At 33.8% G+C, this 17192-nt stretch overlaps 1 protein-coding gene across 1 annotated transcript; it reads right to left on the reverse strand.

Moving 5' to 3' along the window:
• On the reverse strand, positions 13490-15716 carry LOC107621724 (LOB domain-containing protein 15). Its single transcript, XM_016323739.2, has 3 exons — positions 15246-15716; positions 14923-15175; positions 13490-14845 (listed from the first exon to the last, which is right to left on the reverse strand). The coding sequence occupies exons 1-3, from the start codon at positions 15257-15259 to the stop codon at positions 14423-14425; spliced, it is 690 nt and encodes a 229-aa protein (XP_016179225.1). The 5' UTR covers positions 15260-15716; the 3' UTR covers positions 13490-14422.

The raw sequence follows: 17192 nt of genomic DNA on the forward strand, positions 1-17192 counted from the left end.
TTATGAGTTCAAAATAATTTTTAAACTTAAAAGATCATCAATTTGATTTAATAATTTTTAATAAAATAATTTTCTGAAAATAAAATCTTAAACAAATGTAATAAAGTATAAATAACTAAATATTTTAATTTTCAAAAACTTGGGGTCTTACACCAAAAATATCTTAAAGTCAACTAGCCTAGGATTTCACATAGCATTACATAGTGATTATTTGAAACCGAAACTCATACCTTAGTTGATGGCAGTTCCAACCTCTTGAATCTTTCTCTCTGACCAATCCAAGCCGTCAATTAATCCAAGCTTTAATCAACACCAACCAAGCCAAGCACTCAAGCAACTCTATTCAATCTAATAATATCCAAATTTCCCTTGGTTCATACTAGAAATTAAACTTGAGCTTCCCCTAAAGTATCAAAATCACTAATTTCAACACCCACATACCTAAAAATGTAAAATTACAAGAAATAGAGAACTGGGGTATGGTTCTCATGATTACACACTGTAAAAGTAGGATAGAAACGTAGAGGGAGATGAGAATGATGTGTAGCCACTAACGAATCGTCGATCAGAGCTCTGGTTTGTGAGAAAAGTCAATTTAAAGATGGAGAGTGAATAGTATTTAGGTTTTTCCTTTCTTCTCTTCTCTCATGTTTGAGCCTTTCTCTCACTTGGTGAAAATGAACGAAAAATGGGTTACAATCACGTTTAGGGCTGTTATAAGTGATGGGCTGCTACAAGAAAAACGCTGAATATCGTTGGATTTTTCGTCGGAAAAACGAACAAAATTGAACGGTAATTAAGTTATCGTCGGAAAGAATCAGACGGTATAAACCTCGCTAGTAAATGTTTACTGTCGAAATTTTTTCGTTCGACGGTAATTACTTTGGATTCTGTGATAGATTCAAAAAATCATTTAGTTACCATCAGATTTTTTCGACAGTAATGTTGGCGCTACAATATGTTGTTCCCGCACTATTACCATCGGATTATTCTCTCGATAAATCTGACGTTAATGTCAATTTTTTTTAAAAAGAAATTGTGTCAAAAAAAACTAAAAGTCAAATATATCAAATAAATAGAATGAAACAATAAAATGAAACACTAATAACTAAAGATCCAGGTAGTCCTCCCCGTCGTCATCATTGCTATGGCCCTGATGAGGCGGTGCAAAAGGCGGTGATGTCTGTGAGCCACCAGCAGGGTTAATGCCAGCGGCATGCATCTGAGCATGGTACACCTCCATCTGAGCCTCCATCCGCTGAAGCCGCTCCAGCTACTCCCTCCACTCCATCCTGAGGTCATCGGTGTCTGTCACGCTTGTGAGGATCTCGTGATACCTCTCCTGATAATCATTCAACTTCTGAGCCTGCTGGTGAAGGCTTCGGGTGAGGTCCTGCACCTGTAGCCTCAAACCCACGCCTTCCTCAGGCTTGACGGCTCGAATGGTGGTAGAGCCAGATGTTGGCCTCAATGTGAAGTTGCAGAGGCTGCTAGCGAAGATGAAGCTTGTATAGGCGGTTTTTGTATGGTGCTAAGCTGATCTCGTGCCAAACTGCATCGGGATCGATGACAGAAGCAGCAGATCCATTGGCGGTCTCCTCCCCACTTTACTGAGATTGCTGAATCGCTGCCTCTAGTCTCTACGTGTAGGACTCCTGTGTAACACATGTTATTGTGATTAGTCTGACAGCTATACATTTAATCTCTAATTTTATATCAGAAGATCAGATGTATGTTTACTCACGTCATGATCATGAGACCGCTGATCACCAAATCTCGCTTTGTTCTCCTTCAACGTGTGGGTGTACTTGAACGTCTCTGCCAATGTCGCCTCACGATCTAACGACCTCGACTACACATGTTGCACTAAAGTAATATGATTAGGATACCTAGTAATGATATGTAAAAGAATATAACTATAAGTTAATAACAAAATTAAAGATACTACATACCATCCTGGCCTTTGTCTTCATGAAGGTTGCTTAGACGACCTGGCCGATGCCCTATTAGCTCTATTGGTGAGACGCCAATGCCTGAACCCCTCATTGATCTCCCAGTGAACTAACAAAGCCTTCTTTATTTTTGGTCGGAGCTAGGTCGTTAGGTGGTCCCATCCCTCACGAACATCCTCCAGGCTCCAACATCTGTTGCAGCCGCCGACCCATTCGATGGTCGTAGATCTTCCTAATGAGGGCATCATGCGAGGCATCCCATATAAAGTGTAGCTACATAAAGAAACTTTAAAATTAGTTAATCAAAACAGAATATATAAACTCACTAAAAAGTTTTGAAACTAAAAAAAAATAATTACCGCCTATTTCTGAAAGCTTCGCTCTCTGGTCTCAGCGGGGATCTTCTAGTAGCTGGGCCAGGAATGGTCGTACATCAGCTTGATAACGTTGGTCATCTCCTGAGTACATACATTATTTTTTGGTGTGAACCTATCAACAATCCACAAATAAATCAATATGGTAATATAAATTAAAACTTCAGAAGCAAATAACAATAATATATAGGGATTTTTATAAAAATTTTGGCAGAGTTTCATCTATAACTGAAATGCACCACAAACTCTTTCCATCAACAATTAATTTAAACAACACCAAACATCAACAATCAATGAACAACAAACAATAAACAAGAATCAACATCCATGAATCCACTAAATCTACTAAACTAGAATCAATAATCAGACACTTTCAGCAATTCAATAATCAGGAAACCTGAAATACTTTCAGCCATTCAAACCTACAGCCCTAAATCCACTAAACTAGAATAAAAAATCAGACACTTTTGGTAATTCAATAATCAGGAAACATGATACACTTTCAGCTATTCAAACCTACAACCATAAATCCACTAAACTAGAATCAATAGTCAAACACTTTCAGCAATTCAATAATTAGAAAACATGAAACACTTTCATCTATTTAAACCTATAGCCCAAAATCTGCTAAACTAAAACCAATAATCATACACTTTCAGCAATTCAATAATAAGAAAATATAGAATACTTAAAGCGATACTTACCCCGTACCGCCATCAGGCCAAATCATCAATCGTACGATGGGAGGTGGTGGCGGGGCATCAGCTACCTCACTTCCATGAGAAGACTTCGGGGCTGCGGCTTCCATCGTTGGAGGCCGCATCGCCGTGGCAGCGGGCTGCTGAGCGGTTGGAGGCAGTATCATCGCTGTAGATAGAGAGACGTAGTTGGGGTTAGGGATGATGATGAATGGATAGTCCGCTAAACCTACAACCTATGATGTCACCAGGGTAGTCATAGTAGAGGGGGAGGATCCAGAATTTCTGAGGGTTTCAAAAGAAACCCTCGGGAATTCTGGATCCTCGCCCTCTACTATGACCCTCTACCACGACCATGACTACGTCCACGACCAGTAGCCTGATCTACTAAACCTCCACATGTTGTCATGTCTGCAAATAGCATACCAATTAACAGAAATTCAGAATAACAAATCAGCAATACATTATAATAACACCAATGTAATTCTTATAACTAATACCACAACTATAAGTTCAACATTGGATAATCTAAATAACAAGTATCTTAGAACACAACCATTTCAATCATTACAATCGTTTATCACAAAAAGATTTAATTAACTATGCCAGGAAAAAATCAAACATCCTAAATCACATGGTAGCTATAACATGCAATTTAAAACAAACAATAGACATAGAGGCATATAAATGGACACTTGGCGTACACATACATCAAAGATGAAAAATCAACGCAACTAAGTAACAGTTGACAATTCAAATTCAAGTCAGTGCCATTCAACCAAATTTCAGCAATTGTTCAACAAAACAAATAGTCTTTTAACATCAATTCACACAAATTCAGCATGTTCAACACAAAATTAGCAGCATTATACATCAATTCAGTCAATTTCTAATATTTTCAGCAATATAACACAAACTAATAATCCTAAAACTAACATATCTTAACCACCTAAAATCCAATAAAATAAAAAAAATTAGCTCTAACTAAATTAATTAACAAAAATTAGACTAATAAAACAACCTAACACAAACAGAATTTGAAGAAGAAAGAAAAACAAAGGTTAGAAAAACTTGGAATGCAGAACAAAGAGAGAACAGAAAAGAGGTGAAGATGCAGCGGCACTATGATGTTGTCGAAGCTAGAAGTGACAGAAGGGTGGTTGCCGAAGGCTGGAAAACTCGCCGGAAGAATGGGACAGGGGCTTCCTTGTTTTTTTGCTGCACTGCAGGTTGGACTCGCGGCAAAGCAGGGTAGCGGCGACGCAATGATGGTGGGGCGACAGTGGGTTGATGGCGACGGGGAAGGAGCTGTGATGTTTGTGGTATCGGCGGTGATGATGGGGAAAGTGGAAGAAGTGAGAGAAAGTGTGAAATTCGAATGAGGGGAAGAGGGTTCGCGCTTTTAATTTACGTCCTAGTTACCGTCAGAAAAATCCGATGGTAAACCATTGCGGGTCACCAAAACACATTGTTTCACAAAGTTGGTTTACCGTCGAAAAAATCCGACGCTAAAAGACACGCAATATTTTTTTTTCCTCCAAATATTACCAGCGAAGGACCGTCGGAAACTTAAATCTATCAGTAATTATATAATCTTACGAATTCGACGCCGTTACTAACAGTAAATCTGCCACCACTCTACGACGCTAAATTCAACGGTAAATTTGATGGTATTCAGTGTTTTTTTTTTTTGTAGTAGGCATTTTTGTCCTTACACCCATTACTTAGGGCCAAAATTTTAAAGATAAGTGTCCCAATTTGTATTCTAAATATTCTTTTAGTTATTTTTACATTTTTATTTTTCTCATACGCAGTACCGGACAAACCTAAGCGTGTACAGTTAATTACAACGCCAGTACACGTTATTCTATAATTAATTATATTTTCGCACTCTAAATAATTTTCTAAATTTAAATTTTATCTGTAAATTTTTAAATTATAAAATTTAAATTTTTTTTTATAAAATAACTAAATAAATAAATAAGGAAGAGATAATAAATATAAAATAAAAATATAATTAGATAGCTCTAATAGTAATGTTCATTAGAATTACTATATCAATATAATAGATATAATTATATATTGAATAATATTAAAATAAAGTATATAAGAGAAAGAATAGTATGAAAGAGAGAGAGTGAAGAATGTTATATTCTTATTGTTGTTGTTGTTGTTGTTACGTGAGAATATGCCCTCTATTTATACATACAAAATTCAAACATTCAACCTTCATTAATTCTCAATTTGTATTGAGAAATTAAGTTTTGAAAAGTTCAGCCGCCCAATTGATAAATGGGCATTCATTCCATATTTATCACAACTCTCCTCCTTGGATGCCCATTTAGGATTATTGCCTCGTTAAAACCTTACTAAAGAAAAATTCAGTGGGAAAAAACCTTAGTGAAGGAAAAAGAGTACAATATCCTTTGTGATGGGGCTGCCTCATTAAAAACCTTGTCAAAAAAATCTAATGAAAAAAAATCTGACCAAGGAAAAAAGAGTACAGTCTCCCCCTCTTGCCGACATCATTTAATGTCTCGAAATCGGCGCATCCCAATCTCATGTACCAATCTTTCAAAGGAGGATTTTGGGAGTGAGTTTGTGAATGAATCTGCCAGATTGTCACTTGAGCGGATCTGTTGGACATCAATTGTTCCTTGATTTTGAAGATCTTGAGTGAAGAAGAATTTGGGAGAAATATGCTTTGTTCTATCACCTTTAATGTATCCACCTTTAAGTTGAGCAATGCATGTTGTATTATCTTCAAATAGAACAGTTGGAGCTATCTTATGATCAATCAGTCCACATGATGACAGAATATATTGGATCAAACTCTTGAGCCAAAAACACTCGCGACTTGCTTCATGAATCGCTAGTATTTCGGCATGATTAGAGGATGTTGCAGCAATCGTCTGTTTCGTGGACCTCCATGATATAGCAGTACCACCATATGTGAACAGGTATCCTATTTGAGATCTCCCTTTATGTGGATCAGACAAGTATCCAGCATCTGCATAGCCAACTAATTGTGACTTGGATCCATAGGGATAAAACAATCCCATATCAATCGTTCCATGAAGATATCGAAATATTTGTTTGATTCCACTCCAATGTCTTCTGATTGGAGATGAACTATATCTTACTAGTAGGTTCACAGCAAATGATATATCGGGTCGTGTATTATTAGCAAGATATATTAGCGATCCAATGGCACTAAGATATGGTACTTCTGGACCAATGATATCTTCATTTTCTTCTTTAGGATGGAATTGATCCTTTTTCACATCCAAAGATCTTACGATCATTGGGGTACTCAAGGGATGTGACTTATCCATATAAAATCCTTTCAAGCTCTTCTCTGTGTATGTTGTTTGATGAATAAAGATCCCATTTTTTGTATGCTCGATCTGCAGGCCGAGACAAAATTTAGTCTTTCCAAGATCTTTCATCTCAAACTCTTCCTTTAGAGTTTTTATAATTGTTGGAATCTCTTCAGGAGTTCCAACGATATTTAAATCATCAACGTACACAGCAATTATAATGAATCCAGATGCAGATTTCTTTATGAAAACACATGGACAGATATCATCATTCTTGAATCCATTTTTGGCCAGATACTCAGTAAGACGATTATACCACATTCGTCCAGATTGCTTTAGACCGTATAAAGATCTTTGCAATTTAACTGAGTATAACCCCTATGAATATTCATTGGACGGTTTAGATATCTTTAGCCCTTTAGGAACTTTCATATAGATATTCCGATCTAATGAGCCATATAAATAGGCTATTACCACATCCATTAAATGCATATGCAGTTTATGATATGCATATAAACTGACCAAATAATGCAATGTTATCGCATCCACTACAGGAGAATACGTTTCTTCATAATCTATATCGAGCCTTTGTGAAAAACCTTGTGCCACAAGTTGGACTTTGTAGCGCACAACTTCATTTTTCTCATTTCGTTTTCTTACAAATACTCATCGGTATCCAACAGATTTTACATCTTCAGGTGTACGAACTACAGGTCCAAAGACTTCACGTTTTACAAGTGAGTCTAATTCAGCCTTCATGGCTGCTTTCCATTTTGGCCAATCATTTCTTTGTCGACATTCTTCGACTGATCTTGGCTCAAGATCCTTACTTTCATACATGATATTTAATGCCACATTATATGCAAATATTTCATTGACAATTGTCTTATTTCGGTCCCATTTCTCTCCTGTAAAGACATAATTTATCGAGATCTCATCATTTTCACAATTTTCAGGTACCTGAACGTCTTCTGGTGTTAAATTTATATTAGAATTTTGGACAACTGCAGGTGTCTTTACTGTATCTTTTTCAACAGGAATAGTATTTACCTCTTTTCTCTTTCGAGGATTTTTATCTTTGGAACCGACAGGCCTGTCACGCTTCTGGCGTGTATTTGCTTCAGTGGCTATTTGTCCTACTGGGACATCAATTCGAATTGGGGCATTTTTCGCCCTGCCACGCTTCTGGCGTGAATTTGCTTCAGTGGCTACTTGTCCTACTAGGATATCAATTCGAATTGGGGCATTTTTCATTGGTATATAAGATTTGGTTATCCTCTTTGTATCAGAAAATGTATCAGGCAATTCATTTGCTATTCTTTGCAAATGTATAATCTTTTGAACTTCTAGTTCACATTGCCCTGATCGAGGATCTAAATGCATCAAAGATGATGCATTCCAATTAAGTTCATTTTCAGGAAGCTTATTCTCTCCCCCTAATGTTGGAAATTTTGATTCATCAAAATGACAATCTGCAAACCGGGCTTTAAATACATCTCCAGTTTGTATCTCAAGATACCTCACTATAGAGGGAGAATCATATCCAACATATATCCCCAATTTTCTTTGGGGTCCCATTTTGGTGCGATTAGGTGGTGCAATGGGAACATATATCGCACACCCAAATATTCTTAAATGGAAAATATTTGGCTGCTGGCCAAAGGCTAATTGCATAGGAGAGAACTGATGGTAACTCGTTGGCCTCAAACGAATAAGTGCTGCGGCATGTAAAATAGCATGCCCCCAAACCGAGATTGGGAGATTTGTTCTCATAAGTAAGGGTCTAACAATTAATTGGAGGCGTTTAATAAGTTATTCTGATAACCCATTTTGTGTGTGAACATAAGCTACTGGATGTTCAACACTTATTCCATTAGCCATACAATAAGCATCAAAAGCTTGGGAAGTAAATTCACCAGCATTATCAAGACGAATTGCTTTGATTGGATTTTCTGGAAATTGTGCTTTTAATCGAATAATTTGAGCCAGCAATCTTGCAAATGCCAGGTTGCGAGAAGATAATAAGCACACGTGTGACCATCTCGAAGATGCGTCTATTAGGACCATAAAATATCTAAAAGATCCACATGGTGGATGAATAGGTCCACATATATCACCTTGAATCCTTTCTAGGAATTCAGGGGACTCAAATCCAATCTTTACTGGTGATGGCCTTAAAATTAACTTCCCTTGAGAACATGCAGCACAACAAAATTCACTAGTTTTAAGAATCTTCTGGTTCTTTAGCGAATGTCCATGGGAGTTTTCAATAATTTTTTTCATCATGGTTGTTCCCGGATGACCCAATCTATCATGCCAAGTTATGAATTCATTTGGGCTAGTAAACTTCTGGTTTACAATGGCATGTGATTCAATTGCACTAATCTTTGTATAATATAACCCAGATGAAAGTGAGGGTAATTTTTCTAATATAACTTTCTTATTTGAATCATGAGTTGTGATACATAAGTACTCATGATTTTCCTCATTCATAGTCTCAATATGATATCCATTTCGGCGAATATCTTTGAAACTCAACAAGTTCCTCAGAGACTTGGTAGATAATAGTGCATTATTTATTACAAATTTTGTTCCTCCAGGAAACAAAATTATAGCTCTTTCGGAGCCTTCTATCACATTGCTCGAGCCAATAATAGTATTAATATACTCTTCTTTTGGCACAAGATGGGTAAAATATATATATCACTTTTAAGAATAGTGTGCGAACTTGAACTATCCGCAAGGTAAATATCTTCAAAATATGTCCTTGCCATTTTTCTTCAAAAACAAATAATAATAATAATAAAATGAGTAAAAGTACATGAACAGTAAAATTATTCACATGAATACTTAACAAACACACATATTAAACTATTCCATCATTGATCAAATGGCCAATATTTCCTTCAAGATCCTCAAAGAAATTAGATACATCATAATGAGTGGTGAAATTTTCATAATTTGAAACAAAATTTGTTTCCTTTTCTTTGTCATCCTTTTTCAAGGATGCTTAATAAAGATCAACAAGGTGCCTTGGGGTACGACAGGTACGTGATCAATGGCCCTTTCCACCACAACGGAAGCATTTATCCTCAATTGATTTACATTGTCCATTATTTCTTTCTTTATCCCACTTCTGGTGAGATCCTCTCTTTTGAACATAATTCCTTTTCCTTCCATAATTTTTCTTGTTACTAAAATCTTGCCATTTACCTCTTCTGGGGTAGTTTACCGCATTTACTTCAGGAAATGGGGCGGCGCCAACTGGGCGCGCTTCATGATTCTTTTAAGAGTAACTCATTGTTGCGCTTAGCAACAAGAAGGCAAGAAATTAGCTCAAAAAAATTTTTAAAATCCTTTTTCTCGATTGCTACTGCAGGAGCACATTCGAGGCATGGAAGGTCGAGAAAGTTTTCCCTAACATATCAGGCTTGAGGAAGTATGACCGTCTTTTGATGATTGCACCTTTCTTCAAGGCTTTTCCACAAATCTGCAGGATCTTTTAATGTGGGATATTCATTTTTCAATCATACTTCAAGATGACGACGAAGGAAAATCATGGCCTTGGCTTTATCCTTTTGGGATGCATTATTTTTAGCCTTAATGGTATCTCCAAGATCCATTGAATCAAGATGGATTTTAACATCTAATATCCATGATAAATAATTATTTTCAGATATATCAAGAGCATTATATTCAACATGATAGAGTTTCGACATAATAAAAATTTGTTACATGAAATCTTCCTAAAATTTGATCAGAGTCTCGTGCTGATAACGTGTTATAAAATAACTAAATAAATAAATAAGGAAGAGGTAACAAATATAAAATAAAAATATAATTAGATAACTCTAATAATAATGTTCACTAGAATTACTATATGAATATAATAGATATAATTATGTATTGAATAATATTAAAATAAAGTATATAAGAGAAAGAATAGTATGAAAGAGAGAGAGTGAAAAATGTTATATTCTTATTGTTGTTGTTGTTACGTAAGGATATGCCATCTATTTATACATACAAAATTCAAACATTCAACCTTCATTAATTCTCAATTTGTATTGAGAAGTTAAGTTTTGAAAACTTCAGCCGTCCAATTGATAAATGGGCATTCATTCCATCTTTATCACAATACGGATAACTATTTTTTATTCATCATGTTGTGTGCCTTTTATGTGCCATAATCAGAAAAAATCAGCCAACATTTTGTTGAACTTTTCAAAATGATTTTGAGCTTCAACTTACTATTACTAACTTGTTGAAAGAGATCGATCATAATTGTTGTAATTTAAAAAAAAAAAAGAGAGAGAGAGAGATTTGGAATCTCATATCAACGAACGTCGAGACCAGTAGTGATCATCACTATGAATAAACCGATTGAAATTTATATTGTAATAACTCACAGCCATATATATATGGATTTGCAATCCATGTATTTAACCTATGGAAGACACTCTGATACAGCGTAAAAGAGTTCAAAAATATAAAGAGAGACTAAGAATACATATTTTGTGGGTATTTTTTTTTTAATGGGTGCCACAATAGAATTTTTGTATCTTATGTATGATATAAATCTGTGTGGCTATAGCCTTAAACCTAAACATTGCACGTGTTTAGGGTACGGAATTTTTTGCTTAGCTATCTTTAGCGTATTTTCGAATCTTCTCACTTAATCATGTATGCAGTCATTGAGTCAACGCGTTAAATTCATGGGTTAACGATATTCTACTAACTAAATGTTGTTATTTTAACAACACAACACATACAACATGGTACATTATTCAATTTGGTTGAAAATTCTATCATAGCTTTGTGTAAAATAAAAGCAAAAAACAAATAACAAAAATCAAACACAGGTTGGGACATATAGCTAGGTTCTTTTCTCTTATTCTCTTTACAGGGCATCTTCTTATAGAAAGAAAAAATAATCCAAATCTAGCTTTATTTTATGCAACGATTTGAGAAAACTTCAGGGGGTTGCTGAATCATATTGATAAAATCAAATATATATATATATATATATGTTGGCAAATGCAAAGATGGTTGAGTGAGATCCAAGTCTTATATAGTAGTGAATAGCTTAGTGATCTTGCAGTCTCTTACTCTGTCACATGCATCGGTTATGATGAGTTCGAGAGCACTCAGAAATAAATGATACAGCGAACCCATACTTAACCAGGATCAAACTCAACTTGTAAATTCAGCATTCAATCCAATTTATATATTTATTAAATTACATAAATATATCGTCACTCTCGTTTTTGATAATATTTTTCTATGCATTATTTCAAAAAATTTATCCACTATAATAAAAAGGATAAAACTATATTTTGGTCCTCAATATTTAGGTCAAATTTTAATAATTTTGTTTTTAACATTTTAATTATTCTATTTCTGTCTCAACAAATTTTAAATTAATTTAATGTGATTTTACTATTAAATTTGACACTAATTGTTAATAAAATTAATGATGTAGACATTAATATTACTAGTTAAGTCATATCTTTTTCCATGTGTTAAAAAAATATAACCAAAATTTTTTTATAATACTTCTTCTCTTTAATTTTTTTTTGTACAAAACTCCAAATTCTAACAATAAATCATTCGCGTTTTAAAATCGAAGAAAAAATTTTTATATTAGTGATCGTTGAAGGATCAATTTTATTTACATACTAAAATCGAATGTTATTAATTTTTCTATGTGAATTATTTGTGTTAAATTTAATAGTGAAACAATATTAAATTCACTTAAGACATTTTCTAAATTTAAATAGGACATTTAAAAATTTTTAGAACTAAAATAAAAAATTTTAAATATTAAAAATTAAATTAAGATTCGATCAAAATATTTAACATCAAAATAATACTTTATCCTAATAAAAATAAGAATGTGTTTTAATAATGTAATACTTTAAAATAAGTTACAAAAGTCTGATGATTTAGAGTTTGTGTTGAATAAAACACTTGAATGCTTTGCTAAACGACAGAAATATCGCGTTCTTAACAAAAATCGTACTGTTTCATATATCAAAATTGCAAAAAACACTAAAACAGTATACCTTAAACGTAATGTTTCATTTATAGTAAAATTAGGTTCACAAATTTGTTCAAATACAAGGAATGATGGTTGGGTGGTGTCAACACCAGGAATTAGATGCCAAGACTTGAAGCAATCATGACATGGGACCAATAATTCATGTCACATCTATATAGATATATTAGGGTTCTAAGTTTTCAACTAGAAGATTTATAATCAATAACATTAAGCTTAGTTTGGATATGTGTGCACCCTAAAGAGAAAGAAATTGAATTGGAGAATTCTAAAACAAAAATAGAAGAAAGTGCAAGTCTTTATCTTCATATTTATTGCTTATACGATTGACACTTCCCCCTTAGCACCTCCTTGTTAGTCATGGAGACTAAGCTGAAATCCTCACGCCAAGGAAACCAAATAGCTTTCATTGGAGTATGACCATCCAACAAATATGTTACACACATTAATCTGAGCTATATCCTAATCCTTAGAAAATTATATGTAAATTTCGGTTTTCAATAGCACATTAGATATATATTTTAAGAATAGAATACATACAAAATTAATTAGTTATGTATTTATATATAAATATATATAATTTTAGTTTATTTTTAATATATATTTTATAGTGATAACTATTCATCACAACTAACATAATTGTTTAAGAATATATATATTCTTAAACAATTATGTTAGTTGTGATGAATAGTTATCACTATAAAATATATATTAAAAATAAACTAAAATTATATATATTTATATATAAATATGTAGGCATCAAAAGATGCCATTGTAGAGTTTCTAGAGAATTAATAATGTGGCATGCAGCATAGAATAGAAGAGGGAAAATAAAATTATAAAAGCCAGGCCAATATGTAACTGAGAAGTGTTTAATTCATCAATTATATTCCTTGATCTAAAGATGCCGTTTATTTTTATTTATTTAAGAAAAAAACACTTAATAAAGGCTTTCCCATAACTCCAAAGATGGGTACGTTCTACACACACACATTAATTTCATGTGGGTCTAGTTCTAATTATACGCAATTAAGAGAAAATTTTAGAAGAAACTACATAGTATATAGTAAGTAAAAAAACATTCAAAGAAATGAACTCATATACATATATGAGGAATAAGGGACTCATTACTACTGATGAAGAAACTCATATATGAAAAGCTAAACCGCAAGAAAAGCAAATGAAAATCTGATCTCAACCACAGAAGATTATACATACTTCTCCACTAATTAATTGTTTCACTGTATTTGTGTTTTGTTACACAGTAGACATTACATTTAATTTCTGAGTGAATTAACATGGCGAAGATTCACAAAGCATACCTTTTGTCTCCCGCAACTTGAGACAGCAAACTCAGAAGCTTCAGTGGCACAGATTAACACGTTTCAAAGAACCACAGCTGTCACGTGCCAAATTAATTTAACCAAACAACAATATCATTATTCACCCTCCTCCTCCTCCTCCCACTATTGCAACAATAATATTTCACAAATTAAACCACCAAATTGAAAAATAGCATCCACTATTAAATACAATTCAAAAGTCTTTTCCTCTTCAATTCCTTTTGCTTCATAAAATGAACAAGCTAAGAGGAAATTGCTATGTGTATACTAAACCAATTAGGCACGGTGTCTACATCAATTATTGCTATGGAAGAAATGTAGATATTAATAATCAGAGACCAAGCTAAGGTGCAATGATTCCAATATGGTATTATAGCAACTTTAGATGAAAGGATTGAGTAATAGAATGAAGAAAACTAACCTTCATATATATATATATATATATATAGTCACCAATATCTAAGTAAAAATTTGGCATTGATCATTTGGACTAAGACAATAACAAGATTAATTAATCAAAGCATACTGCCACAGCTTATAGCAGGCCATATATAATTAACAACATCATCATCAAGGTAGTATAAATTAATACTTCATTCCCATTTTCTTTACTAATTACCGTAACAATTTATTCCACTATTATTATTATTATTATTATTATTTTGAAGTCTCCAAATTTAACCAAAATAAGAAATATTGTCACTTGGAATTCTGCTATAGTTGGTGGGAGGCCTCTGTTGTTGTTGGATGTACATGGAGGAAGAAGAGGAAGAAATGGGAGGGAGAGAATTAGGAGGAAGTGGTGGTGGCGGCGGAGGAGGAGGCGGGGGTGGGGGAGCAGTGACGGAAACAGCCCCGGATGAAGGGAGCATAGGAAGATGATGGTGGGAGGAGGGAATAATGATATTGTTATTAGCTTCTCTGAGTTTGTATTTAAGTATTTCTGACCTCACTGCATTGAGTTCAGCTTGTAAAGATTGAACTTGATGCTGCAATGTTGAAATTGCACCCATGCATCCATAAACTGGATCTCTTAGCCTCACATTAGCCTCATAAACTAGACTATTCGCTGCATCAGCTCTTTGGCACTCCGGTACCTCCTAATAAATATTAATAAATAAAGAGTAAATTCTCTTTCCAGTTCGAAGCCTATAAAAAATGTTCAAGAATGAATTACCATGAGCATCTTGGAGACGTTGCTGGCACCAAAGACTTTGTGGACAGAAGCGAACTTTTGGGGCTCATGAGGTGAGAAATATGGAGAGAAGGGGCATTCTTGTGCGCATCTTCGTCGCAGTAGCTTGCATGCTGCACATGGTGTAATTGTGTTTAGGGTTCCTGCTGGCCCTAACATGTGTCTTCTTCCCATTTGACTTGAAACATTATCTCCTTCCCTCTTTATCTTCTTCCCTATCTCCTCAAATCTCTCCCTACCAGCAAATCAAATTAAATATAATTCAACTTAATTAATTAGATACTCGAGAAGATTTGTATTATTACCTTTCTCTGGACATTCAGGCATGCTCTCTGAGTATGTGATAGATAGAAGAAGAGAATACCGAGAGAGAGAGAGAGAGAGAGAGTCGAGAAGAAAAATATGAGTAGTACAGTGTGCTTAAAAGGCAATCAAGGTTTACACATCCACCTATGTTTTATGTAATTATTATATGAAAGCGTGAGAGAAGAAGGTATTTGTGTTTGTTAGTTAAATTGAAGATTTAAGGAATAATTATATAAATGAGTAGCTAGCTAGCAAGGCAAGTTGAGATGAAAGTGAAGCAAGCACTTGTAAGAGAAGATATATAAACTAGTGTGCCAGCTCTATGAGTGAAATGCTCACGTGTGTGTTAAATGTGGCTTTGACTTTCTTAATCAACTTTCTGACTCTATTGCCGCCATGCATGTGGATCCTTGCTTCTTATTCTGGCCAGGTCTTTCCCATATTTGACTCTCTTTCTAGCTAGCTAGCTAAGCTCTCTTACATATATGTATAAATATTATCAACAAATTCAGAATGTTTATGTATCACTTAATTAATCAATACCATATGTAAACAGGTGTAAAACCAGTTGTACTTTCACAATTTATTAAAATGCTATCTTTTAATTTGAGGTCGGACGCTAATTAAGAGAGTTTCTGGTCTCTTCAGTCTAGCTTCTTTTCAAGAACAGTTAACTAATATAATCAACGTATAGAAACCGCAAGCGAAATTAAGATTGTGACCAAGGCAATTAATTAAGTTCAGTCACTGGGATCAGCGTTTAGAGTATTCAGTGATCAACATCACTGAAAATATTGGCCGTGGCAATGCAAGCATTATATGATTCTGTCTTGGCAAATTTTAAATTGGATTGAAGATAATATGTACACTGAATTATAGTTTAAAAACAATCGTTCGGAATTTGAATCCCGCCTTTTACATACAGCAATTCATTAGTTTTAATCGCAAACTTTTAAATAAAATTTAGATTTGCGAAAGATTAATCTTTAACAGATCGAAAAATATCATAAAAAAAAATTAAATAGTTTATAACTTCTTGATGGTTAATTATCTTATCTAGCTTAGAAATTAAAGTAGTGTTTTTGAAAAACAAATAAGTCTATTATACTCTCACAATGGCCACTTAACGTTCAACAGGTATTAAGGCAGTTGAAAGTGATTCCTTCTTATTTATCAGTGAAATAGGGAAAAAGATTGGACACCTTCCAAGATAAGTAGATAATGTGCTATAAGCAGAAAATGACTCTTGTATGTGATGATGATGTATAATTTATATTGATTGGTAGAGGTATGTATGGTGATTTGGGACATCTCACCCTAGCTCATGCCATGTGAAGAAGATATCATTTCGAATTTATAAGAATCTATATAACCAAAACAGTTGTTTGATTTCAACAACTCTGATCAGATGAATTCTCCAATTTTTTTTTTTTATAAATTCAGTGCAAGTGACTAAGACAGTTAACTGCTTAACTATATATAATTTGTCTTCACCCAAATGAATAGCATTTTCCCTTAAAGCACACCTTAACATAATACAAAGAAACCAAAACCTCACCTTTCAAAATTAAAATTGCACATACATATATATGATATGATGTGTTATATATGGAATTAACAATAATATATGTATATATCCACCTAGCAGTGAGAGATTAATCTTTTAGTTTATATCACAGAAAAGGACCCTAAACTAGATTTATGCAGAGATTTAGTCCAAACAAATTAAGGTTGGCACAAATCAATTAGTACTATCTCTCCATATCTAATTTGTTTGAATGAAATGATCCTATTGGCTATGTGTTCAGTAAGAAACTATCTAATCTTTTATATAGGTTCTAGAAACTAGAAAAAATTAACTTTCACTTAATTAATATTAGTTAAATTTTTTATTTTGATTCTAAAAATTCTTATTTTACAGGAATTTAAGATTTATAATTTAGAAT

The sequence above is a fragment of the Arachis ipaensis genome, chromosome B10 (assembly GCF_000816755.2).
Source record: "Arachis ipaensis cultivar K30076 chromosome B10, Araip1.1, whole genome shotgun sequence".
NCBI lineage: Eukaryota > Viridiplantae > Streptophyta > Magnoliopsida > Fabales > Fabaceae > Arachis > Arachis ipaensis.